General features: G+C 46.0%; 1 protein-coding gene across 4 annotated transcripts in view; it reads right to left on the reverse strand.

Annotated features, from left to right (window-relative positions):
- Positions 1-23280, reverse strand: part of GAB2 (GRB2 associated binding protein 2) — a 92684-nt gene extending 69404 nt beyond the window's left edge. For all 4 annotated transcript variants that reach the window (XR_008429295.1, XM_053935111.1, XM_053935110.1 and 1 more), the window contains exon 1: positions 23075-23280. Coding sequence is in view for 3 of the 4 variants with exons in the window: in XM_053935111.1 (XP_053791086.1) it covers positions 23075-23146 (72 nt within the window). In the remaining variant the exon portion in view is untranslated. The remainder of the gene's footprint in view (positions 1-23074) is intronic.
- Between the last annotated feature and the right edge of the window lie 4229 nt (positions 23281-27509).

The raw sequence follows: 27509 nt of genomic DNA on the forward strand, positions 1-27509 counted from the left end.
CATATTCTGTGTTAGGGTTTCTGCTGGCACTGTGTCCAATGGGAAGAAGCAGGGATGCTTCAGGAGGAGCAACCTTTCATCCAAGATTTCAAAAATGCTTTCAAGACCCAGAAGACATGCAGCCCACAAGGCTGTCAGCTGTGTCTTCGAGTCACTCACAAGATTCTTTTAGGTAAAAACACTGCTGAAGAAGATTTTCCCCTAGGTGCTTTTAGGAGAAGTCAAAGTAGAGAGCAGAAGCACCCCGGAGGAAGCTGCCAATACTGCAGCTTCTCAAAGAGAAGTTGTGTCACTGAGGCTGTCCCGTCCTCATGCCATCTGCCTGGGGGAAGCTGTTTCAAGGGAATCACAGGAAGAAAGATTGCTTAGTCAACAGTTCAGACCCAATGAAGCAACAAAAACTGCAGGAAGAAGCCAAATTGTCAGATTTCCACTATGTGTGCTCTTGGGGAAAGGACTGGTTTGACTGAGCCATGCAGGAAAACTTGGAAGTGGCAAGGTAGGGATATGAGAAGTCATATGCCTCTCTCCTCATCTGCTGAGATAGTCCAGCAGCTTGTTTTGACAGCTCTATTCAAGATTTTACACCACTAGCACTTGATGTAAAACATACCCAGCTTTCAGACTTTGTAAAATAGAAAATCCCAGCAGTTCTCTGGGATACACAGTCTCTGGATACTCAGGAAAGGGGGTTAGGCCGAGCCAATGGATGAGTAGCTGGTAAGGACCTCATTGGCAGGGAGCTGCCAGACATAAACTGCTGTTCCTGAATGATTTTCTGGATGAGCATAACAGTAAGATGCCCATCTTCTGCCGGATTTCCCATCCATCCACAGAGATCCATTTGGAAATCAGTCTAAACCCATTATACTCCAAGATGACATCTTGCAGCTCAGATTGGATTGAACCATGTTCTGTTAGATCTTCATGCTAATGTTCAAGTTAGTCCTTTTTACCCCAGATGGGCTTTGCACTTTAGGAGATGGAGTCCCCTAACACCTAAACAAAAACCCCCAAGGACTAAGTTAGACATCTAATGATGCTTTCTGGGAAGGTCCTTCACAGATGGTTCTTTTCAGCACCATCAAAAATGATGGAGAGGATGAACACAAAGATAATCAGATAATCACACTACAAACCCAGATAATTAGTTTTCGAAAGACTTGGCACCCTTGTGTCTGTATCCCTGAGCCCAGCAGACCAGCACAGATGTCTACCACCTGGAGGGGACAAATCATCTTTGCAGGAACCACACCGACACTCTATATGGATGCAGAATCTGTCACAAGAAGGTCAGGGCACCCAACCAGATCTTTTCATATGTCAGTTTCTGTACTATTTTATGGAATATCATGACTGAGTTCAGGATCCAGCAGAATTTGAGATTAAACATATGTCCTGCAAGCATCCTCTCCCATCCTGTAGAACACAGATGTGGGGAGAAACACACACTGAAGCAAAGTTATTCCCTAATGGACAAAACTGCAGCTTACCAACCTGAATGTGAAAGAGACAAATTTGTCATTTCCCCACTACTTCCACTGTCTCCCTCCTAAATTCCTGTGCACCATGGATTCACGTGAGACTCCAGATTCATGTGAGACTTTTTGTACCCCAGGGTAACCCAACCACCTCAGGTCAGTTCCACAGAAGGAGCAAGAGAAATTGCAAAGTTCCCAGGACACAAGCAGCTGGAGTAGCTATAAACCAGCTCATGGGATGTTCTATTCTGGGCATGGCTCATGCACGTAAAGGCCCCAGATCTCCTCTCCCACATGTGGGTATCACAGCAGTCCTGTGGACAGAGCCACCCAGACAAAGATATGGATTGCATCCCTGTAGTGTGATCAAGTCAAGATGAGTCAGTTCACTATAAAATTCTCATTTAGTGTCTTTCTATCAGCTCCCAGACAGAAAACAAAATAACTGTCTAGAGAAAGAGCCCAAGGAGAATTCAGCTGGCTACAGCAGGTGCTTGAAACTCAGTGCAATATGCCAGTTTGCAATCCTTGTCTCCATCTTTATCTAGGTCACGGATTTTTTGGCCAAGGCAGTACAGATGTCAGGGACTAGCAGATGTTCTACATCAGTACCTTCCAGTGCAGGTACCTTCCAGTACATCGTACCTTCCAGCGCAGTACCCTCCAGCTCACTTCACTCAGGTCCACCACACCTTCTGGAGACCTGGACTAAGCAGGAACCCTCCAGGCTCCTGGGTGATATGGGTTTAACTTCAGAAGATGGTTTGATCTTGGATGGTCTCCATGTTATAGCAAAAAAAAAATAAAGCCATAAGGCAACCACCTTCCACTCTCCAATCTCCCTCTGCCACACACCAAGGCACTCTGTTTTTCTCCAAAATTGCTAAATCCTGTAGTTCCCTCTTTTGCCCTACAGTCTTTCCTGGCAGCTGCCTCAGCATGCTCAGGAGTTTCATCTAATATATTTTGACATCTCCTGTCTTGCTGCCAGCCAAGATTCATAGCCCTTCTTTGGGATGCACCCTCCCAGGGTAGACAAATCCACATGGATTACTCCTTGTACACATCCCCATGGGATGAGAGTTTTATTTTTCACCCTGCTGCCCCTGCACAAATATAAGGAAGGGCTTAGCAAAGATTTGACTCGGACTTCAGTACCTGCAACCAACTTCACCAAAATGTGCTGTGCCATTGTTTTCTCTTCAAGAACAATTCTGCCAATCTCAGTTCATGAAGAAGGGTGGAAATCATCTACCCAGAGTTCCAAACTGTTCCCCAAACAACTCCCTTCTCTTCTGCCTGCCAAAGGCAGCTCACATCTGCAGAGCTGCATTCACTGTGCTGACAGCCAGCATACCCACCCTGCTCCCCTCAAAGGGCATGGGAAAAGGCAGCGGGGATGGAGGACAGAAATGTGCAGATGGGAACGTGGCAGGGGAAGGAGTGGGAGACTTTGACCTGCAATTTGTTTGCTCAGCATTTTATCTCTGGGTGAAGCAATGTTTTGTTTGTGGAGGGTAGGAGAGAGGAGCCTGTGTGCAAGAATAAATTTGGGATAGGGGGAGTGCAACAGCTCTTTGCTCCCCAGTTTTAAAGCCCAGGAGGCAACTTTTCTTGCACCTTGTCCCTTTTTCCCCTTCAGTAACCAAGTCAAGGGGCAAGAAAAGAGGACACAGTGTGATACTGTAGCTCATTTCGTCACTCAGGGACGTTGGGGGGTCACGAGAAGAGAGGATGGATGGCTAAGTTGGTGACAATGGTAGTTTAAGATAGGAGTTTTACATGAGGATTTGAAAGGCTCCCTAAGACTTTGCCACCTTTACACTCATTTATCCAAAGTAGGATGAGAACTTGCATCAGTCAGAAAAGATTTCCCTTTCTTGTATTTACTCAGCTCTGTGTCCGTCCATCTGAAAGGTATCACCCCTATCCTCCTCACATGATTCCCAAGCTCTCAGTTATGTTTAAAAAAAAGAAAGGAAAAAAAGCTCCCAAACCACCAATCAGCAAGCAATACACTATGAGGACACATGTTTTTGCGCTCACTTGAGCTAAACCTCCTCCACAATTTTTCCTTTCGCCAAATGTTTCTGAGTGGGAGCACTGGAAAAACAAACTCCCCTGGCGCGGTGGGACGCAGGCGGGTGGCCAGGCTGAGCTGAGCCCCGGGGGCTCACAGCCACGGGCAAACCCCTCGGAGCCCCTTCCCTGTCCTCTCTGCAGCACAGGCTGTCAGCTGGGAGACATTTACTGGGAACAAGTGCCTATTGTCCCCATCAAGACTGAGAGGCAGCTTGGTGGGATAAAAATATAATCAAGTGGAATTTCAGCCTTCCTTTTTGTCCTCTTGGCTTTACTTTTACTCTCATGTCTGCATAAAGCCCCAGCATTGGTCCTTCTGCCTGCCTTGCTTTTAAACCTAGATAGGCAGCTTTGAAATGACACCTTGAGAAAATTATTATCATTATCATCTCCAGAACAGGTCTCTCCTATTATTACTATTATTTTTCCCTTCTTTGCCTTGCAGCACTGCTCCAGCGCACAGCAGGCTAGGGGTTTTGGATAGCGTAATGGGGAGGGTTGCAAGATTGAAGGTGGCAGGAAAGTAGTCAGGTTTGCTGGAATAAAGACCTGGGTAGTACCTGGTTTCCAGGGCACAGCTGAAGGAGTTCAAAGCAAGCATGTGTCAATGATTGCAAGGTCCATATTGCCTCTCAGGAAGAAATCATGGGCAGCTCTGTCAGGGCATGCCTGCAGCTGATGCCCATCTGGTTTCTTTGGTGCCTTTGATTCCCCATGTGGGATAAATACACCAATTTCTCCAAGGCAACGGCTTCTGTGATCCTTGCGTGACATTTGTTGCACATATGCCAACTAATAATAATAAATATGCTAGCACTATTGCTGAAAGGATATACAGAGCAATAAAAAACAAACAACACTTAAGAAGGACAAGGAGAATAAAAGATGGCAAAGGAAAGCAGTAGCATGGAGTTAATGATCGGAGATCAAACTGGAGGAACTAACAGCCCTTTTTTCACAACCTAGTTAAGTGTATGAATATTGAAAACCTTTTTCATAATCCTCCAGCGGGGAAACACGCATCAAGTCTAACAAGTGAAGAAAAAATTAGCAGCCACTTCCCCTAGGAAAATGAGGACATTGGTAGAAGCTGGTTCATAAATTGGCCACAAGGATAAAAAACTCCTATTATTCCAAAATCCTGCTGCAGGATGAAAGCGGGCACTAAGCAGGCATGAAACCCCTGCATCCCTGGAGGCCAAATTCTACTCAGGCTCCGCAGCATCTGCCCCATCCTGTTTTCCCCACAGCTCCCTCCCCAAGTGCCTGGGAATGGTGACGGTCAGACACTCTGCAACACAAAAGTACCTAGGAGCAATTTCAAGCCAGATCAGGACCCCAGCCACATATTGATTAGTTTTACTTCCACCAGACAAGGCCTTCCCCACTGTTGAAAATAAACCCATAAAGGCTAATTCAGTGTGCTGCAACAAGTCGGATGAATCCATCCACGCAGACTGATACTGCCTGATGTTCCATCCTCTGTATCCCTCAGTCCTGAAGTTCGATGAGGCAAGCAGTTGAGGACTGGCTGCCACATATAGACTGCCACCCTGACCTTGCTCAAAAGCATCTTCACTTTCAATCAGTCCTCCTTACAGCTGGTTCCTTTTATTTTTATGGTGTCTGTCATTAAATAAGCCTCATTAATGCAACAGGAAGATGAGGTTCACCTCAATTTTGTTTAATGCTGTGACCCAGCAAATCTTAGATTGCACGAGAAGAGGTGAGGTCTTTGGGAGCATCCTTGGGTCAGTGCTGGCCAAAGCATGTTCCAAGGAATCCCCAGGAGCAGGAAGAGTCTTCAATTCATTTGAGGAAGATATTAAGCTCTTTTTGCTTTAGAGCAAGCAATCAAGGCAAGCCTGGATGGACTCTGAGCAACCTGGTGCGGTGGAAGGTGTCCCTGGCCACAGCAGGGAGCTGGAACTAGATGATGTTTAAGGTTCCTTCTGACACAAACCATTCTGTGATTCTATGGTACCACAAAGTATTGCTCTGACATCAATACTCATCTGTTGATGATATTCCAGCACTGGAGGTAAGTGCAGTGATTTCTACACAGAGTGAAAAGACAGACAACATGAAGCCTGATCTTGGGGAAAACTGATGCAGAAACCAGATTCACTGGACAAAAAAATGCCACTGCTTCTTGGCTGGAAGCAACCAGAGTTGTGGGGTCTCTGGGGGCATCTCTGCTTTTCTGGGAAGGCTATTGCTTAAAAAATTAAAAAGCAGGCACAGCAGTTCTGAGCTCCCCAAAACTTTCTGAGCTTTTTTGGATGGTCTTCACTATGCAAATATGACTTTCTGAACTTTTATTGGGTACCACTACATAAATTATTTTTGGCTGCAACCCTTTATGGTTACAGACCCAAATTCTGATTGTTGTGGCAAAGAACAAGATTTACCACACGACAGCAACTTCAGCTTGTGTTTGTAAAGGACTACAAGACCACCACTGTCACTTCTTCAAAGGATCATTCACAGGTTACAGCAATTAAATATTTGGACCTGAAGGTTTGCTGAGGTGCAGGCTGAACTGACCCAAAAGAAAACAGCCTCATCTCTACTCCCAGCATGTTGCAGCCATGCAAAACTTGCTAGATTTACTCTCCTGAGAGTTGAGATTTGGTGCAGTTTAGTAAATATAAGCTTGATGAAGATGCACTATCTGTCCTCCATATCCTTGTTATCCCAGGCCAAGAACATGACTGGGAGTTTCCTGCTCCTCATGATGCAGCTCCGGCAAAGTCCCTGAGAGCCCACGCCACCATAACCCCTGTCCATGAACCCCAACCATTCCCTGGATGCTCACAGGACTCTCCTCTCCATGTAAAATATACTTTTTGGATTGAGACCCCTCCACACAACACCACACAGACTGCAGCTTCTCACAGTACCACATGCTTCACTGACTGCTACAGAATAGCTGAAAGTATTTGCAAACAGCAATTAAGCATGTCTGAAGTTTGGCAGTGGGATTTATGTCAGCCAGGAACTGAGAACTGGTCTCCAAAAGTTATCACTTGATTTATTTCAAAAAGAATGAAGGAAATTATAGAGGACACGTAGGTTATGGAGAGAAGATGGGCAGAGCTGGACCACAATCCCAATATTGCCCTGGCACTGATACTCAGCTGTTGATGATATTTGTCCAGCACTGGAGGGAAGTGTGGTGAATTTTATGCAAAATGGAAAGATGGAGCAACTTGAAGGCTGGTTGAGCCATTTTCAGCTTAGAAGCAAACTCACACTTGCATGCAACAGGCAATAAATTCAATCTGCTAAGAAAAGCAAAGACAGGCTGTGTAAACTGAAAATGCCACCAGCAAGCAAACTCCAGCCCTGAGGCCCTTTCTTGCCGGTCTTAAGTTTAAAAACAATGACTGAATTTTAAAACCACTTTGCTTCAGTGCTCTAGGACCTAGCTTTTTATTATGAAATGGTAGAAAAGGACAGAAAAATATAAAAACATAATCAGCCTTCCTTTTTGTTCAGTAACAGTCCCCAAACCAATCAAAGTACTTGAAACCAGTGAGATAACTGTCCTGATTTCAGAGAGGACGAGTGTGGGTGGCACCTCCCAGCACGGGAGAAGACGTTTGCATTGGCAGACGAGGCAGAAAGCCTCCACACAACCTAGGGAAAAGGAAAAAAAATGAAAGAAAGAAATAAAGAAAAAAAAAACCCAGCAAATAAACAAAAGCATTCCTAATAAACTGGAAATGTCATACTACATCAGGGATCACAAGATCAAGCCCAGAAAGGTCCAAGTGGCAAGAACATGCTGTTAAAAACAGATGGGAAAAACAAGCCGGGAAAGGTTGAGACTGTGTTTCTAAACTTCTGTTCCCAACACAGCTTTTAGAACTTGTGCTTTTGTGGCTGGGGAGACAGCAGGGTGAATTACCAGCTGTCTGCATCATCCCAATAGTCCCTGTAGAAACCTTATAAAAAGGAGGATGGGGGAAAGAGTTTTACACTAAAATTCCTATCCAACGACTTTGGAAATGTAGATTTTTCCAGCTTCCTAAGTGCAGGCTCATCACATGTGGAGTCAGGTTAATAATACTGCTTTTTAAAATTTTAGCCTTGGTTTTGTGGAGTCCTGCTTGGAATGGGATTTGCTTCTCACATCATGGCTGTGTCCAAGCAGAGGTTGAAGCTGGGTTTCTGTATTCTCTGCAACACATGGAGATGGCCATGTCAGCCTTTCTGTGCTCTTTCCTACTCATCTTAAGATGGACTTCCAGAAACAGCTCCACTCAGTGCCATAAAACCAGGTGCTCGGTGACCAAAATACAAGTCATGTGCTGGGAAAAGTGTGTTCCTGCTGACAATCCCCTAAAGGTTACACGTTACATGAAAAGGAGAAAGGAAGACTAAAATAAAATTGCCAGAAGATGGTACCTTCTGCCACAAAGCCTGCAGAGAGCTGTGCAGAGGAAACCTCTGTGCCTGCCATCTCCATGCTCAGCCCATTGTCCCAAAGGTGACTGGAGATGAAGTTCCTGGTGACAAACTCCTAAGATATACCGGATGGTACCAGCTATTCCCTGAGACGTTCAGAGGCCTTTCAATGTAACAAAATAACAGAAGTTTATTGTTCTAGAGGACTTTTTTTATGTAACTCCTTCCCCCAGGCCTGAGCACATGAAGACACAGCTGGAGCCAATAGAGCTCTGCATGCACAGGGACCTGTTTGGGGTGCACAGTTTTCAGACGCATTCAAGCCAAGATCTGTTATTCAGAGAAAGAGGGTCTAGCCTGGAAGAACTCAAATACTTTTGAGCTCCAGCACCTGGAAGATCTCAAAAGTATTTGTAAATATTGGGGTTTGGCTCAAGTGCCTTTTTATGCAGGAAGAGCGTGGGGGAGAACACTTTTCAAAGCACAAACCAAATGCTATTCTGAAATTTAACAAGTTCGACTGATTTCCTCTATTATTTTGCATTCCTTCATGCTTTAGGCTCCAGAAGATGCCTAAATATCCCAGTGCATAGGCTGCCAGCACAGCTTTTCCAGCCCAGCAGGAAGTAGGAGATATCTTCAGGGAGAGCCTATTTTTGGAGAGTTATCCAATTCCAAACTAAGCCTTCAAACTTTTTGTTGTTATTATTTGGATTAAGACAGCATAGTGGGAGAACTGAGGCATTCCCACAGCAGATCACATTGCTCATGCTCCTTGCTCTCAGTGGTGGAAGAGGGATTTTGTATGGATGCAGAACATGGCTGAAGCCCATGGCTAACATCCTGCAGGATTTTGTTGAAATCCTGAGCTGATATGTGGGCACCTGGACACTTGGATGCAGCTGTGTTTAAATTTCAAAAACCGGTTCTTAATTCGGAACAACTTATCCTGTGTGAAGCCAAGATGGATGGAGAAGACTATTTTCTCTTGTACCCAAAACACTCCAAGTGAAAAATATGTATATAACAAAGAATTGCATTACAATAGCTTTTCACATAACCCAACATGTCTGTAGAATCAGCAGCCAAGAGCAGGACACCCCAGAGCCCCCCTGCTGAACAACTAGATTACACTAAATTAATTGCAACATCCAGTATTGGGTTTTTTTTTCCTTTTACAGCTCCTATCTTATACATTATAAAACATTTAATCGCCATCCCTCAGTTTATTCCTTAAGATTAATAAATCAAAACAGAAACACTGGGGAATATGTAACAAAAAAAAAAAAATACTAAAACCCCCTTGGCTGAATTTAATTTCTATTAAACTCCTTAGTCATGATGGAAATGTTTTTATAACCACAAACCTCCACTAAATTATCTTAACAGCCTCTAGCTGTTGTCCTGATGGCCGAAACAGCACAGTAAATTACTGTCTCACCGTACAAAATTATACGCATTGCTATTACACCATATTTCAGTCCCAGCCTCTCAAAAGTGGAGCAGATTTATTCTTATTACCCAACTGAGCTCACCCACCAGCACACACATGTGTCCTGCCACGTGTGTACTCCCAAAACAGAGTAAATCAACTGATTTTGGCACAAATGCCCTGCCCAGCACACAACAACCACTCACCTTTTCCCCCTCCTTTCCCACGTCTGACTGACTTTCCGCTCATCAGGTTTTCCTGTCTGGCAGCTGGACTGAGTTTTTAAACTGGCTGAATTCACTCTTAACCTTATCCGATGAACTTCAAGGCAAAGCACGTGCAAATGAACTTGGCTCAGGAAACTTGGAATTTCTCAGCACGAGACTGCAGGGACTGAGCATGCTGGGATGCAGCTTAGGAATGGGGAGATGAAGATGAGACTCAAGGATGTTGGTGTCTGGTTCCCAGCTCTGTGATAGACTCGTTGCAAGCCCTGAAATATTCACTTAGACCCTGTACACGGTAATTTCCTACTCATAAGGCAGGGCCACTAAAGATCCAATATCCAGGTAAGCAACCTGGTAGCCCATGGGTGGAAAGGTTGGAATCTCACTGAGTGTCCAACCTCCTGTGCCAACTCTTTGCTCTGTTGGGATGTGCAAACCTAAAATAATTTGTGTTTACAACCTGTCTCAATGTTATAATGCCAAGACCCTGGAATATTCAGGGTAGGTGTATGAGTATTAGTGAGAGTTCAAAGTGCAAGGACCAAAGCTTGAGGGAAAGAAGATGAACCCAAGCCCAGGCCACACCACTGGCTTTGGGAACAAAAAGGATAAAAGTGGGAAAATGGAATAAGCAGATATGATAATATCTAGGAATATATACTGACCAGGAATGAATATCTTGAGTTACAACTTGAAGAGCACCAGAGCCACATTTCTGATTGTGCTTTGGTGTCTCATTTTCCAGCAAACCAGTATTTTGTTGGGTATTTTTTTTGTTTTGTTTTGCATGTTTTTATTTTTTTTGTTTTTGTTTTTAAATACATACAACAAGTCAAAAGTCTCCCACGCTTTGAAGGAAGGAAATCCAAGGTTTTAACCAGGCCCTTCCACACTTGTCTGACAAAGCAGAGTTTAACCATGCCTAAATTACAGCTGACTCAGCAGGAGTGTGCACAGCAGAGAACACATAAACCCCAAACATGTCATTCTGGCTTCTCACCTTCCTCCACAACCTGAGTTACGGTTGGTTAGTGGGAGGCTCCAGGTACAAAGAAATGCAAACAACAGGCTTTAAAAGCTCTTAATTACAAACACAAATCTTGAAGCTTGTCCTTCCCAAGTGGTATTCAACAACTCAATTCTGTCTGAAATTCCAAGCGTGTCAGAGCAGCAGGTCCACACTTCACCCCATATGCCTTAATGACAACATTTAACAGCACTGAGTTGGTCATGGCAGATTCTCCCAAGAAACAGGATGGACAGAGAAAAATCACCAACAGAACATTGTCATGAAACACCCTATTTAACCAAGAACTCATAAAAAAGCCTCGTGATCAATCTACACATTGCACAAGTCATGATTTGTTTTATGCCCCTTTTTCTGTCCCAGCCCAGAGCAATCCATGAGGCCCAAGACAAACTCATTGTCAACTCCCTGTGAACATCTAACACACACTCCTGAGCACAGAGTATTTTGTGAAGCACTGTCCATGACACCAACCTGTAACATGCTCTGCATTCTGCTGCATATGAGGTGCCTTCAGTATTAAAAAAATCCAAACAAATAAACTTTGCAGGCAACCTTTTTCTCTACACATGACTCTGTCTTCAAATCTTGCTCCTCAATGCACCTCCCTGCGACAGCACATGATACATCAGCCCATCTGCATGCCAGCTGGCTGTACTGATTTGATGCTAAAAAGAGTGTATTGATTGATTCCCAGTTGAAGCCTCAGCCAACATGTTTTGCAAGTGTTTGAGACAACGGCCTGATCCCTTCAGGCCCTCCCTCCCTTGGGTTGACTTTGAAGGGAGTGTAAGGCAGCGGCTGGAAATGGCTTTGGGAGCAACTCTATGGCTATAGTGCTGGATCTAGCTAGTCTTGGACCAATGCACATCCCATTACAGGTGAAAACTCACTAAAAAGGAAAGAGGAAACAGCCCTATCTCTTAGAAAGACCCATCTCCAACTGTTTGACTGCTTTAAACCTCAAAATAACAATTTTGTTCCTTTCCACTGTTTTCTTCACGCTATTGACTTCTAAAATTGCAGATATTCACATTATTTATCTCATCTATTTTATAAGGTGCAAATTCAGAGTTGGTAGGAGGAGACAACTTCACCCCTATTGTACATCAACAGCAGAGGCAGAACTTGCTGAAGGATGAAGAAACAAAAAGATCTTACAAGTTTTAACATCTGTGACCTGCTCCCCTTCTGCATCTGATGCCAAGGGGTCAGACACATTTGGTCACCTCTCCCAAGCACAAATCTCGTCTCTCCAAGAGTGGGTTCCAAGATGGGATTGGACATCACTCTCTTTGGTGATGTGCCAAATGCTTTGGGCCACCTCCTGAAGAAGGACCATGTGGTGCTCACATCAGAAGTCCCACAAGCCAAGCTGAAATGCTGTCCCCCCTCTGCATGGACAACAGCCCTGAGGACTTTTATCAGGACACTTTCTCGTTCACTTTCTTTGGAAGGTGGCTGTCCTTTGCTGCTTTGGAGGCCTTCTGTGTAAAGCTTTCCCAGGCTCCTAATCACTCTCATCACCCATCTCCAAAGATGCTAGTGTCAGGGGTCCACCCACACACACATTGCTGCAGGATAAAGTCCTGATTGCTGGCAGGAAAACTTCCTGCTCCCTGTCCTGCCTCACTCCATGCACACAGAGGGCTCAGAGAAGGATCTGAACAGAAAATGCTCAGTTAAAACCTCAAGTGCCAATTTTGAACCCTTGAGCAGGGACCAGCCTACGTAATTTCTCAGCATCTCCTTCTAGTCAGGACAGCTAAAAGGACCCCTGCCAGTCCATACACCCCATACCTTCTGCATCTGTTCTCTCCTTTCCTTTCATTTATATTTATTCCCCTCCCTCAAAGGCTTTAAGAAGCCATGATCACAGAGTGCCCGCTGTCTGCATGGCTGCCCCTATGGATAACATACGGCCATAACATGCTGGAGGTAGCAGTAAGGCTCAGCTGCCAGCTCTGTGCCCCTCTCTCCTGCCACCTTGGCCCTGTGCCCTGACCCCTGAAACAATGAGCTCTTCTGTTCCCCACAGCCTGCTGGAAACTCCAGCCTGACATTACGTGTGGTGGACAGTGGGCGAGGCCGGCAGGGAAGGCGAGACGGGAGGAGAACACAAGCCTCAAGTCATCGATTCTTCCTGCGTCAAAGCAAATGAGGTTTTCTCTGGAGCTTCCTATCTGGAGGGAGCTATTTAGGAACAACACAGTGACCCAGAATCAAAGGAGCTGTGTGCAGTTGATGGCATGGAAGTAGAGTGGCTGCTTTATGCTGTCAATCAGCCAGAAGGGGTATTTACAGAGGGGCATTTATGGAAGGGGCATGGAGAAGAAAAGGCTCTGGGGAGACCTCATTGTGGCTTTCCAGTACTTAAAGGGAGCTTATACAAAAGAGGGAGTTTTTACACAGGCAGATAGAGATGGGAAAAGGGGGGAAAGTTTTAAACTAAAAGAGAAGACATTTAGCTTAGATGTTAGGAAGAAATTCTTTACTGTGAGGGTGGTGAGGTTGTTCAGAGAAGCTGTGGATGCTCCATCCCTGGAAGTGTTCAAGGCCAAGTTGGATGAGGCTCTGAGCAACCTGGTCTAGTGGAAGGTATCCCAGTCCATAACAGGGGATTGGGACTAGGTGATCTTTAAGGTTCCGTCCAACTCAAACCACTGCAATTCTATGATTCTATGGTTTAGTGTCCTTGCCCCTTCCTGTGCTGGAACACAGCACCTGTGGGCAAGCAGGGTGAGAAAAAAGGAGATCTGGAGTTGCTGATGTGGCTTCTACAGGAGTGGTAAAGGAGACTTTTACATGGAGAGGTAACTACCGAAACCCTGAGCTGAATTGCATAGCCAACCTCCCCTTTTCATGGGTCACAGTTGCAAGCCAGGAGCATCCAGAGAGCAGTAAAACTACATATTCACCCCTACAAATAAATAAAAAAAAAAAAAGCCAAAAGATCCTTAAATGACAATGTGGATGAAGATCTGAAGAACAGATCAGTAGCAATGACTAATAACCCCATTAAACATCGTTACTGAAATTATTATGAGATTTAAAAAATGCAGACAAATGAAAAAACTGCCCATGTATGTGCAACACAGCTCTTCAAAACTGAAAGTTTAAAAGACTCCCAGGTGTCACCGGTAGAGAGGAGAGAAATGAAGGCTTACTAGTCACTTCTGGAAATGAGACATAATCCCTGGTTGGATATTATGTTATGTGGCCAGAAAATGGATTTAGCAAGTCAACTTGCAACTTCTGGCAGCCACAACAAAGTCCATTGGCTTGTTCTGAAGGTCAGTGAGGATCCAGAATGGGTGAGGCAGCAGCTAGAATCATCAGCAAAACTTAATCACTGAAAATCCATGAAATTCAGGAGACCGCAAATTTTTGACTCAAAATGTTATTTCCATCTTACCATATGGATGCGGGACCTGGAACTCCACCAAAGAAATGTCTAAATGCCTTCCAAAGCAAATGCCTTTGGAAAATACCAGGTCTAAATGGAATAAGATGCATAACAAGTACTGAAATGCTATTAGGACAATATCTTCGATCCGGAAGACATGATGGAAATAGTTTGGATGTGTCCAAAAGGCGTGGGGAAGCAAAAGAAAGAATAAATAATAATTTAAAAAAACCAACCAGAAGATAGTTCAGTCAATAGATTTTCATTTCTGTCAACAGATTATTATTTCTGTAATAGAGAGAAAAAACATACAGCATTTAAAAATTCAGAGGCCATGTGGAGTCTGGAGTAGGCAGAGACAGGAAAGCTTTTGAAGCAACAGAAAAGAAGCCATCTGAACACAATACAGAAAAGGCTAAGAGCTGTTCTCAACTAGTCCTGCCTCAAAACCAGATCTAAACTATAAATAAAAATGTTCCATTTCTGACCCAAGAGAGAACTTCCTACCCTGAACACACATCATTTTGGGGCGAGAATATTCACATTTGGATGGAGAAGTTCATTTCTAGGCATTACTGTAATGCAGACAACCAGACTGATGCAAGATTTCCCAGATGAGAACCTTCTCCAGGAAAAGTGCACAAGAACTCAGCAAAAAAATAGGAACCAAATATGAAAACACAAATCCACAGATGAAATCAGCTCCCCCCTTTCCTCCCAGGTTGCTGAATTTAGTCCAGATTCAATGGAGAAACAGGCACTGCTGGCTATCTTACACAGCAAGAAACATATGCTTCCAGCACTCAGATTTTCCTCCTGTCCTTTAAAGGCACAGCTTGCAGGCTAAAGACAACTAAGAACAATTTTTTTGACCAAAGCTGCTTTTTACATTTTTTAAGATTTTCTATTTAAACACAGCACATATTTAAATTGCTGTATGACTAGATATGATTGATGACATATGTATGATGGCACTCTGCAGGCTGGCACACTGACCTTGAGGAAATCCTCTTTGTGCGTTGCAAGGTCATGTGCAACTGTGTATGCCTGGAAGCATGCAAATGGTCTGGATTCTTAAGGTGTTCATCGTGAATTCACACAATGAATATTTGCTTTTTCTGTCACTAATCACAAAGAAGAAAGAAAAATGATCATAGAATTACAGAAGATCCTGAGCTGAAAGAGACCCACAGGGATCACTGTAGTCTAGCTCCTGACCCTGCACAGGACACCCCAAGAGTCATGCTATGTGTTCAAGAGAATTGTCCAAATGCTTCTTGAACTCTGTCAGGCTTGGTGCTGCAACCACTTTCCTGGGGAGCCTGCTCCAGTGCCCAAGCACCCTCTGGGTGAAGAACCCTTTCCTAATACCCAGCCTAAGCTTTCCCTGACACAGCTTCATGCTGTTCACTCAGTCCTGTCACTGGTCACCACAGAGAAGAGATCAGTGCCTGCCCCTCTGCTTCTATAGCAGTTGCAGACCACAATAAGGTCTCCCCTCAGGCTCCTCTTCTCCAGGCTGAACAGCCCAAGTGCCCTCAGCTGCTCCTCAAAAGGCTTCCCTTCCAGAGCCTTCACCATTTTCGTGGCCCTCCCCTGGACGCTCTTTAATAGCTTTGTATCTTTCATACACTGTGGCACCAAAACTGACCCCAGCTCTCGAGGTGAGGCTGCCCCAGTGCAGAGCAGACCAGGATAATCCCCTCCCTTGCCTGGAGTCAGCTGCCAGGGCACTGCTGACTCACATTCAACTTGCTGTCCACCAGGACCCCAGGTCCCTTTCTGTGGCACTGCTCTCCAGAATCTCATTCCTCAGGCTGTCTGTACATCCAGGGTTGCCCCATGACAGGTGCAGAATTTGGTACTTTCCCTTGTTAATCTTCATATGGTTAGTGACTGCCCAGACCTCTAATCTGTCCAGATCTCTCTGTAGAGACTCTCTGCCTTGGAGGGAGTCAACAGCTCCTCCCAAATTATTATCATCAACAAACTTACTAAGTATCCCTTTGAGTCCTGCACCCAAGTAATTTTTTAAGATGACGAAGAGCATTGGCCCTAAGGCTGAGTCCTGCAGAACCCCACTAAAGATCAGTCACCAGCCATGCTCTACACTGGCTCCATCTACAGAGCCTCCCACGTTCACTGCCAATTTGCTGTGATTTAACCCATGATAACCACAAAGCTGGTTTCACTTGTCAGCAAGGTGGAGAAGCTACACAGAATAGCAGCAAAATGTCTTTCAGCTCTACTGCTAGTCTACAGGCACCCTGAAGTAAATAAAAATCTCTCTCTAATGTCTTCCACCTCCTGAGATACATTTTGTCACCACCGTTAAGGTGCTAAAAAAATCCACCTAAGCATTATGATAGGAAAGTGAGACTTTAAAGACTTTAAATGATTACTGAAAGGAAGGGCCATTTATATTAAAAGCAGTAATTTCTAAACGTTTGGATAAACTCATCTCAGAGAGACCCTTGATGACCTTGGAAGCCTCATCATCCAAATCCCTGATGGATGTATTATGTACTTCTCTGGACAAGCTGCAATCCGTGTCCACAGCTTCACACATCCTCAGCAGCTTGCGAGCAGCTCGGAAGCCCCTGGCTCAGGTAGAAACCATAAAGCCAAGGTGAGTTTCCAGCTGTGGGAATGACGTGGAACAGAAGTGCAGCCAAATCACAGACTTGCTCCGTGCTGTGGTTTCCCCATCAGACCAGACCTTTCATGGCACATGTGGTCTCCCCAAACAGAGCACGTGGAATCCCAGTTGCCTCAGCTGCTACTGAATACAGATAAATAATTTTTGTTCTGCCTTTGAGTCACTACTATAAATTATGTGCTTCGGTCTGGTAAACACTTTTGCATCATGTCTTCCATCTGATAGTTGCTAAAAGAAAAAGGGGAAAAAAATTGTTTCAGTATCACTTCTGCTCTCTTTCAAAGAGAAACAAAGCCGGCTTCCTAGCACACTTTTCTTAAGTACTGTTTGTCTTTCTTAAGTTCAACCTGTGCTTTGCCACCATTAATCTTTTACATCCACTGTGGACTGCCAGGACAATCAGCCAACACTGAAGTCATGACAGATAGCTGAGGATTCACTCAAGCTGTCTTAGCAAAGCCAAAGTACCAGGAAAATACACCAGGTTCACCCCCTACACAACAGACCTTACCTTTGTGGGCATGTCCACCTCAATGGACATGCAACGCCTCAGAACACGCATGAGTTAGTCCTAACCAAACCAGTTTGGGTTTCAGCAGCTGAAGAGCTGCCCCAGCACGTATGCTGGCAGCAAACAAAACAAAGACTGTCCACCTTCACAGTGAGCTGGGCTACAACAGCTCTCCTGCTTCTGAGATTCATGGCTCCATGTTGCACCTTACAGAGGTGTAAGAAATGTTGGGTTAGAGGCACCTCAGGAGGTTTCTAGTCCAGCCTTGCATTTGAGGTGTCACGAGATCAAGTCAGCTGAAATTTTCTCCAGTCAAGTCTTGAAAACCTCAAAAGACTGAGACCCTGCAGCCTCTGTGGGAACCTGCTCCTTTATACCATTACCCTCTTATTGGAGGGGATTTCCTAAAACCCAACCCAATCCTACAAATCTGGATTGTGGCTGTCACTCCTTATTTTGTCAACTTCTACAATCAAGAGTTTGACTCTGTCATTCCCACAACCATCCTTCAAGTATCTGCCTGTTACCAGATCACAATTATCATGATGACAGTATATCACCACCTGACTGTTTCCAGAAAATGCTACAGTGGGCAAAGGAATGCAGCCCCACACTCAAAAAAAAATGACCCCAAAAGGAGGTTGTAGGGAAGAGGTCATGTGTTTTGACTCATCAGCAATGATGCAGCAGAGAAACAAGTTAGAGAGCGGGACCTTTGTGCAGCATTGCACAAGAGAGCTGGTGTAGCAGGAGCGCTGGCAGGCACTGCCTTTACAAGCAAAATGCACCCCCTGACCTGCAAAACCTTCTCTGGTGGAGCAAGTGTTCATCCCTCCTCTGAATCACGGGGCAGATTACAATAGCTAAAATATATGATGGTCTTTTGGAATCAAGCTAGGAGATTACATGGGAGGAGCAGGGTGCAGCAAGGCAGTTTGACAGATGGAATAAGTGCAAACTCATGGAGTTTCAGTGCAATCAAAAATTTCTACAAAGAACTTGTCAGAGGACTTCCCTGAGTCCCATCAGGAAATCCAGGTGACATAATCAGTGCCCTCAAGCCTCTTAGCTATCCCTCCCTGCATCCAGGCTCAAAATCCATAAATTCACCCAAACCAGCACTGGAAGGAACTTGTGGAGAATTTGTCAAATTTATTCCACTACCTCAAAACAGATTCAGCTCTTGAAGTGGAGTTCGGCCAACCTGCACTTCAGAACTGCCAGGATGGAGACTCCAAGCCCATCCCAAACCATCTGTTCCACTGCACCACTCCTCTGGCAATCAGAGGTTAGGAAGTTTTTCCTACACTTGTTTCCCTTGCTGTAGTTCAAGCTCAGCACTTCTTGGCCTCCAATCACCAGCCATGCAGAACAGTTTACTCCCTTCCCCTTCACAGCCACCTTTGGCATACTTGAGGACTGTTATTTCTCCTCTCAGCCCTCTCATCCCCAAACAACCCCATTCCCTTCAGTCTTTCTGTTTTCTATATTTTTGCTCATTTTTTGGTGCTTTTCTCTGGCGTGTCTGCAACTATTTCCTATTTTTGTTAATGGGTAGAGCATCCCGAATGAGGCATGGCACAGCTGAGCATGGGAGTGACAGATTAAAACTCCTTAGAGAGAAGAGAGAAAAAAAGGAGATAATTTTGCACAATACCTATCTTTTGTACTTTGCTGCAGAATAAAGAGATATTCTTTCTTCTCCCTCCTACAAAATTTCATCCCAATCAGCACTGTGCCAAACTCCACCAGGCATCTCCACTACTTAACAGCCTATGATATCTCTGCACTAATGGTCCTACTTCAGGCCACATCCCACATTCTCATTTAAGGAGGACATCCTTACAATGCATTTTCAGGTGGGATATGAAGGATCTACTTCAGGAACCAAAATAAGCCCTTCATCAAGGAGCTGCCCTTAGGAACGGGGCTGCAATCACTAAATCAGCCCTTTAACCTCTTCTTGCTTGTCCCATCAGAGAGGAGCAGCTCTTCCAATGACCTTGATTCAACTGCTTTCGCTTGATGTAAGAATGACACTGATGCACAAAGCCAAACCCAGATAAACCAGCTGGGAGGAGAAAAAAAAAACAAAACCCAAAGCAATGAAGGACTGTAGAAATGGTACACGATGAGAAGCTTTTGTTTTAGTCAGAACTGCAGACACTCTGACTTCATGGTACATAAATGAGCAGGCACAGCACACTGATCTAACGATAGGGAGCTGAGCTGCTCTATGACAGCACTTGTTTTTTACAGTGCTTCCCTGCCAGACAGCCCACCCCCAAGCCCATCGTGCCGGGCAGCGGACAGACGCAAAACACTGCTCCAAACCCACGTCTAACACAGGAGACAACAGACGGGCACGTCCAGCAGGAGAGGACCAGGAGACAGTGAGTCAGTACAGGACCAGCACAACATGCGCTGGTCTCGGCTCATTGCTCACACAACTAAAGCCCGGGGTTTTGTTTAGGGATTGGGTTTTTTTAAAAAATTTTTTCACATGCCTTTTAAGGAGGAGCCAGGAGGAGAATTAAAAGACAGTTCTGTGCTTGTTGGCTGCGTACAAGGAGATCCCCTCGTGCATGAAAGTCCGAGAGGCAAAAGGTAGGAACAAGCTTTTTAATAAGGTCTGTAGCAACAGGACAATAGGACAATCGTTTTAAACTGAAAGAGGGTAGATTCAGACCAGATATGAGGAAGAAAATGTTTTTAAATGGGGGTGGTGAGCCACTGGCACAGGTTGCCCAGAGAGGTGATGGATGCTCCATCCCTGGAAACATACAAGGCCAGGCTGGACAGGGCTCTGAGGAACCTGGTGGTCCCTGCTCATTGCCAGGGGATTGGGATAGATGAGTTTTAAACCTCTCTTCCAACACAAACCGTTCTATGAAAGTACAAGAAGTGTATGTCTGAAAAAAAGCAATTAAGCAAGAGGATGAGGGAGCTTGATGTCCAAGCAGAGCAGAAGTGAAAAGAGATATTTTGGTACTTCAATTACTTTTGACCTTCAATTGTTTGCTTAGCTTTTATTATCAATATTACAGTAGTATTTACAGCCAAACTGCCCAGAGTCTACATGAACCCCTGTCTGCAGTTGTGAGGCTGAAAAAAGGCACACTTTGTCTCACCTTTAAGCAGTCATTGTCTGATCATTTGAATGTCCCTCAACAGAAGATAAACTCATAACACTGATATTTCCCAGAGCGCTGTACAAATAGGTCCCACAGTCTCACATAAACACAATCCTCCAAAGTGAAACAGAGCAGGCACTGCTGTAAATGCAGATTAATGCTGCACAGATCAGGTGTGGAGATCACCACACCTTTCTCAACCACCCTGGATGGAAGTCAGAGAGAAAATTTAGTACTTTCCTTTCTTGCCATGATCTCCTTGAAAAATAAAAGCAAAACAAAAACAGGCTTATAAAAGCACAGCACTTCAAGGACAGCGTTAGCAACACACCCATGTGCAGACACATACATTTGAAATGCACTTGTCAAAGAAAAAATAAATCTATCCTCTCCCCTGTGTCAATACAGCCAGAGCAGGAACTTCAAACCCCATTAGCAGCATCCTGCAGCCTGAGATTTCTCCTCTGAGATCTCAAAGCAGAACATAAACTGAAGCCATAAGGAAAGTGGCAAAGCCAGCGATTCAGCACCTTCCCTTTGAGGCCATACAAAAGCTGGCATAAACCGCCTTTTGTGCACGAAAACCAAAGTCCAACCATGTGCGTTTATTGTGGACAAAGGCAGGTTTTACGGGAGGAAAGCCATCACCCTCAGGCTCTGGACGAGCAAGCTGCTCTGAACTACTCTCGAGGAGAGCCTGATCCACATGCCAACACCCTAAATGCACACCACAGCTACATAAATACAGTATCAATAATAATGCATTAAAAAGCAAAGGTACAAGACACCACCAAGTGAGATGCAGTCCAAGCTAAAGGCCAACACTTTCAAATCCAGCCACTGATGCAGGAAGCTGGTGCAACTGGTGCGACTGGAAGGGAAGTCCCACTGACCACAGCACCGGGACTGCTTCAGTGCAGAGATCCCCTCGAGTGACATCTGCCAAGCATCGCTTCCTGCCCCGCCGAGGCTGCGTGGGATGGCCAGGCACATCTCAGCATGGCTGCATTTCCTCTTGGGGGAATGAGGATGTTTTGAAAACATAGGTGGCTTGCAAAGCACTTTGGGATGTGTGTGGATGAAAAGCACTCTTATGCACATCGATAACTAGCACTAACCGCTGGCGTGTCACATCCTCCATGTAGAGCATTTAGCAGATTTATTCAGCTCTTGCTGGAATGCCAGAGCACAAGCTGGATATTCAGACAGTGATGTGAGCGCCCTTTCACGGGGCAGATGCTGGAGAGCTAATGATGTTTGATGAGTTAAAGCCATTGGTGACTCAGGATCAGCAATTAGTTGATTTCTGCGGGAGGAAGGTGCTTTGCTCCATTAAGCTAAAAGCATCCTCCACAGTTCAGCATGCACCAAGTCATTCTGTCCAGCTCCCACAAAGCCTGCCTACATTCATTAGGGGGTTGATACTTCTCACATAAACACTCAGGTTTACCTTACTGGATTCCCTGGCAGTTCCATCCCTCAGCCCTGTGCCAACCTGATATTCCCTGGAAGAGCATAAGGCACACAAGGAAAGAATTGCCAAGAGCAACTGGACACACAGTCTAATGCAAAGGGATGCGGTACCACTGATGTTCATGGGGCTGAACCAATTTTGGGCAAGGCTAATAACACTCTATGACAAATCAGACACAACCCCAGTCCTGCTCTAGCCTGCAGTATGGGACTACGGACATCCATCTCCCTCTCAAGGGTAGGCAGTGATGCTTCCATCAATCAATAACAGGCACTGGGGAGACACCAGCTGCACTTGTTCTGCCTGCCAATCCCCAAATGCATGCAGGCAAAAGCAACAGGACCAAAGGATGGTCTGGCTGGTGTTCCCCCAGGAAGGGAGAGCATCCAGCTCCCTCCCAGAGGCTGCATTCCAGTCATCTGAAGGCTGGCTGAGCCTGGTCATTGGTATCAGGGAGTGGGACTCTTGACATCCTGGGGAGCGATGTGCCGAGTCACAGGACGGCAGCGCGTTTCTGAGCGCTAATGCTCGTGGCACATGGCAGGACTGTCAGGCGGAGGACGCAAAGAACAGTTATTTCTTTCAATGAGTGGGGAATGTGACAGAGCTGGCATTTGGACCCTCTTTTTACAACTTCTTTGAAGTGTTTGATCTCAGCCGCTAACGACACAAAGGCTATCGAAGCGCTACTCGTGCTATCTTCAAAGGGTTGGGAGGTTCAATGATTAATAGGAGCCCTGCACGGGATGGGGGAGAGCGACTATTATGGGAATGTTGGGGGGATCCAAGACGCGTTAGTACTTTTACTCTTTGGGACCAAGGTACTCCCAGCCTCCCCTAAAACAGACGACTTCAAAGGCGGGGGTTGTGACCGTCGCAGGTCCCGGGTGAGCCCGGCCACCGCGGGGCGCAGCCAGAACGGCCCCAGCGCCGAGTGTCCGCTCCAGCCGTGGCCGTCACCGCCCACCCCACCACCCCGGGGCAGGGAACAAGCTGGGGGGCTCGGAGATGTTCCCACCCGCCTTCCCCGAGAAGTGGGGAGCCGGGAGCGTTCGTTCCCCGCCCGGGCAAGGGACACCCCTGCCCAGCCGAACCTCCGCGGCGCCGGGAGAGGCGGCGGCAGGTGCACCCGGGCTGGCGGCGGAGAAGCGGGGATGGAGGCGGGGGGAATGGATCCCAGCTTTCCTGGGGCCGAGGTAAGGATGAGATGGGGTGGGCTGAGACTTACGTATCTCCGTAACTTCTTCTCCGGCGGTGACTTTCGGAGCCAGCCCGAACACACCACCTCCCCGCCGCTCATCGCGGCAGCCGGGCGCCGCCGGGCGCTGCCTCCCGGCGCTCAGCGCCGGCCGCGCCGGCCCATGGAGGGCGGGCGGAGGTGAGTGGGTGAGCGGACGGATGGATGGATGGATGGATGGATGGGTGGATGGTGGGTGGAGGGAGGGATGGAGGGAAAAAGGGAGGGAGAGATGGAAGGATGGATGCGGGGGGCGGCGAGCGCCTCCCCCCGCCGCCGCGGCCGCTCGGCTGCGAGCGGGGAAGCAGGAAACTGGCTCCTTCCCGGCTCACCACGCCTCCGCCCGCCCGGCGCCCCGCCAGTCGTGTTAAAGACGCAAACCCCGCGGGGAGAGGGGCTGCCCAGCCCCACACCGCCCCGAGGGGCTGCCGCTCGTCCCTGTCCCCCCCGCACTCATAGAATGCCTATGGAGAAACTTTATCCATACTGCAGCAGGTGATCCCTAACAGCGCAACGTTTCCTTAATTAAAAAGTACAGCTCCTCCCCTGTAAGGTTTCATTACCCCAGGACCCTTCCCCTCTCTTGATGGAAAAGGTCCTTCTCACCTCGGAAAGGTGAGGCTGGTTTTAGCCTCTCTGTGCTCAGGGGCTTGTGCCTGAGATGAAGGTGCCATAGGAAAACAAAGAGGTTGAGCAAGAAACAGCCAAACACCAGTGATGCCAAAAACCCTCCTGGAGGAAGAAAAAAAAAAAAAAAGCAATAAAAACCCACGAGGGGAATCAATAAAAGCTTCGTATTTTATTATTGATTTTTAAGTAATGGAGCAGTGGCCACTGAAAGGGGATTTGACTGCCACTGGAGTCTCATGAAGACAAGCCAGGTTTTGTATTACAGTGTATCATACCCTGGCTGAGATTCACTATCAACTTTTAGATCTAGAAGCACTGTACATTTCAAAGCCTGATCCTCTCCTCCCCAGCTCAGGCAGTAATAAAACATCTCTCCACAGCCCTTCGAGTTGGGTTATGCTCTAACCTTGTTTTCACTGCACGCTTTAAAGCAAAACTTGGGCATGGCACCCATAAAAGCTGAGTCCTCTTAGCCCACGCTCATGTGGAAAACACAACGATTTGCTAGGGATGAATTTCTAAGACCTGTCTCTATACAACAGCTCTGCCCCAAACCTGCTTGGGCACATTCAGTCATCCCTGCCTCAGCTTCCCTGCCTGTCCAACCTCTGTGGGCAGGGATGGTCCCTCCTTATGTGTTTGTGCTGTAGCTGGTGCAATAACAACTCCATGCTGGCTGGATGTGCTACTGTATGTCACACAACAACAATCTTTATATAAGGTCGCTCGAGCAGGGATCTTGCAACACTTCAGAGCAGTAATTGCAACTTGCAGTGCCTCTGGGAGGTAGGAACAACACCTCTTTTCAAGATGGGGACAGCACGGTTAAGCCATATGTTGTTTATCATCTTTGTGAATGCATAAAGTAGGGGAATAACCCCTTACAGAACAAGTCAGTCATTTGTTAGGAATGTATTTTCTCAACAGCTTTGTTTTACTGCCAGTGAAATGCAAAGGCTAAATAGGAAGATTTTTCTACCTTCTCACCACCCAAAGGAAGGGCTTGATCCTATTCCAGTGCTGTGCAATCCCTGCAGAGAGAGGCTATGCTCAGATCAGCTTGCCCATCTCTGCCAACGCAGTGTGTGTGATGGGGCTGAGAGCAGGGGAGAATGGGGAGGCCTCAGCCAGCATCGCCTTATTCAGTGCACTGGAGCCATATCAATTTACAACGCTAGGTGAGCGAGAGGCTCACCTGCAAACTCTCCTGGGTTAGAATGCACTTTGTGCATTCATAGAGAAAATTGTTTCCTGGTGGCCTGCACTTGAGAGATCTTCCCAAAACAGAAATTTCAGGGAGGCTGGTGAGCTATTGGGGATTTAGAAAGACTTAATTAAGAACAGATGATCAGGATTAATACAAAGGTATCATGCAAAACTATCTCATGGTGTATGTTAATGATTCACAGGTTAGGAATTCACTCATACTGACACCAATGCAAAGTGGTATCAGTTTGAATACCAGTTGCAGAGAACCCTGTCTGCATTTTTATGTTAACAACTTCCACCACACGGAGTTGGAACACTTCATTTGGGTGATGGATGTTTAAAGAAATGCTCCATAATTATCATTGTGTGAATTGGGATGAATTATTCTACATGTTCTATGACAGCCCTTGGTTTATTACCCTGCTCCTTTGCTGTACTACTCCTTCTCTCCACTTATCCCCTATTCTGGATCCCATTTACTGAATTGGTTACATCACAAGATATATCCGAACAGTGTCCAAAACATGAAGTACCCCTGTGAATTCTTTTCTCCATGCTTTTAGTGATGCCTGACAGGTATCTCAGTTTGCTGGGACTTTTGGATGGGAAATAGGTTGCATTTTCTGTACATTTGAATATGCTGCTGTTCTCAGATGTGACACAGAATCACAGAATCATTAAAGTTGGTAAAAGCCTCCAAAATCATCTAGTCCAACTGTAATATAAGCTCTCTGCAGAAAAATGCTTCAAACAAAGATGCTGCACGTGAACGTGCCTCATCAATTCCACTGTGGCTGTACGCAGAGTGGGAACAGTGAGTTAATTCTGGCATCAGGCTTCCAGATTACATATGATCCAATGCATGTAACATTACAACGCCTTATAATGCTGGCCCTCCTTAAAGCTTTTGGCCAGGAAGATACACAAATACTACCCTCAGTGCCCCTGGGAGTTAAAGACGATGTCTGTCATGAGCACAGCTCGATTTGGCAGCTCTTGCACGTTCGTAACAGTTTTTACCAACTTCAAGCTGTTCCTCCAACCGGCAGTGGAGAATGAACTCAGGCTGGCCCCAGCTGACTGCGTAAATCTCTGGAGTGTGAGCTAACAGCCAGCAGCCTTGGCGGAAAAGTGTGTGAAAACCACATCCCTGTGTTGGAAAAATCTGACAAGGGAGTTATGCGAAGCCATTGAGAATCCATCTCTGCCAGCAGAAGCAACTGAAGGAGGAACAGCAAAATTAGCAGACATAGCAAGGGAGAAATTAAGAGATGCCATGTAAGAAATAATATTTCTTGAACAAGGGTAAGGCTGAGAGAGAAACATTTTTCTAAGAAAAAGCCCTTGTACTATCTTTAATGTGCTGGGGTGCACGACAAAGTGTCACTTTCTTCTGCAGAAACCTCTGGGGTTTTTAATCATAACCTTCAGTGTGGTTTCTTGTTCATATCTGAAACCGAAAAATCAGAACTTCTAAGAAAGAAACCACAATATCCACGGCTACTCCTTCCTGCTCCAAATTTATTCAAATGAGCTGTGCCATCTGCTGGCAGACGGGAAAGCTGCAGAGGGAGCAATTCTCCGCTCCCAGTCGCTGGTGCAAGCAGTCGGGATGGAGACACCGGGCATTTCCTGTGGATTAGGGACCAGCTGGCTGAAACGCTTCGGGCTACTTACCCCAGCCAGGCACAAATCCCTTGGAAATGCCCTATACGGTGGTTAATATAAACCGAAACAGGCTGCGGGGTGGGGGGAGAGAGAGAAGAAAGGCTTGAAAAATCTGCCGTGCTGCTTGGCGCTCCTTGCCTGCTTTTAATTCAGAGCGAATGCTCAGACTCCTGAGATCCAGCTCCACAACAATAAGACCTGACTTTATCTTCACGCAACAGTTCCTGCAGCAGAGCGGGATGGGAGTAGCTTTTTGATTTAATGAAGAATTTTCAAGGTTAAAAAAAAAAAATCACCTCTTTCAAGAACTCGAGTCTTTTCAAGCTTTCCACCCTCCATAGAAGAGCACAGCAATCCCCCCAGAACGACTGCAATTGAAGCCAAACCACAAGGTGCTTTGATCAGATAATGAGACAGGTTGAAGCATCTTCATTAGAGTGTTGTGGCAAAGACAGGGGCATCAGAGCTCTGATGCCTTAATACAGGCTTGAAACAGAGAAGAGATGACTTGTAGATCAGCAGTGTTCCAAGCACATAGGTTTGATGGAGTTGATGGTCCTACTTTGTCCTCTCTCTGTTGGAGATCCTGGCCAGAACCAGCACATTCCATCCGGAATGGATACAGACTCCCTGGGCAGCACATGGAGGGGCTTGGGGTGCTGAGCTGGATAGTGTCTGTGGATGCAGCTGGAGGACACTTCCAGTCCTCACACTTGAAGATTATTAAAGAAGACTTCCTATTCAGTCAACACTGAAGCCCAGTCCTACTTCTCTCACCAAACTAGACACTTAGAAATAACTTTGCCTGGAGCTGAGCTGGAGCAGAACACTACTGATGCATTTCTCAGTTCTGGACCCAGGTAGAGTTTTTTTTCTTTGCGCCTGGTGATTCCTTGTAGGGTGGATGAGCTCCTCATGC

Source organism: Vidua chalybeata, chromosome 2 (genome assembly GCF_026979565.1).
Source record: "Vidua chalybeata isolate OUT-0048 chromosome 2, bVidCha1 merged haplotype, whole genome shotgun sequence".
In the NCBI taxonomy this organism is placed as follows: Eukaryota; Metazoa; Chordata; class Aves; order Passeriformes; family Viduidae; genus Vidua; species Vidua chalybeata.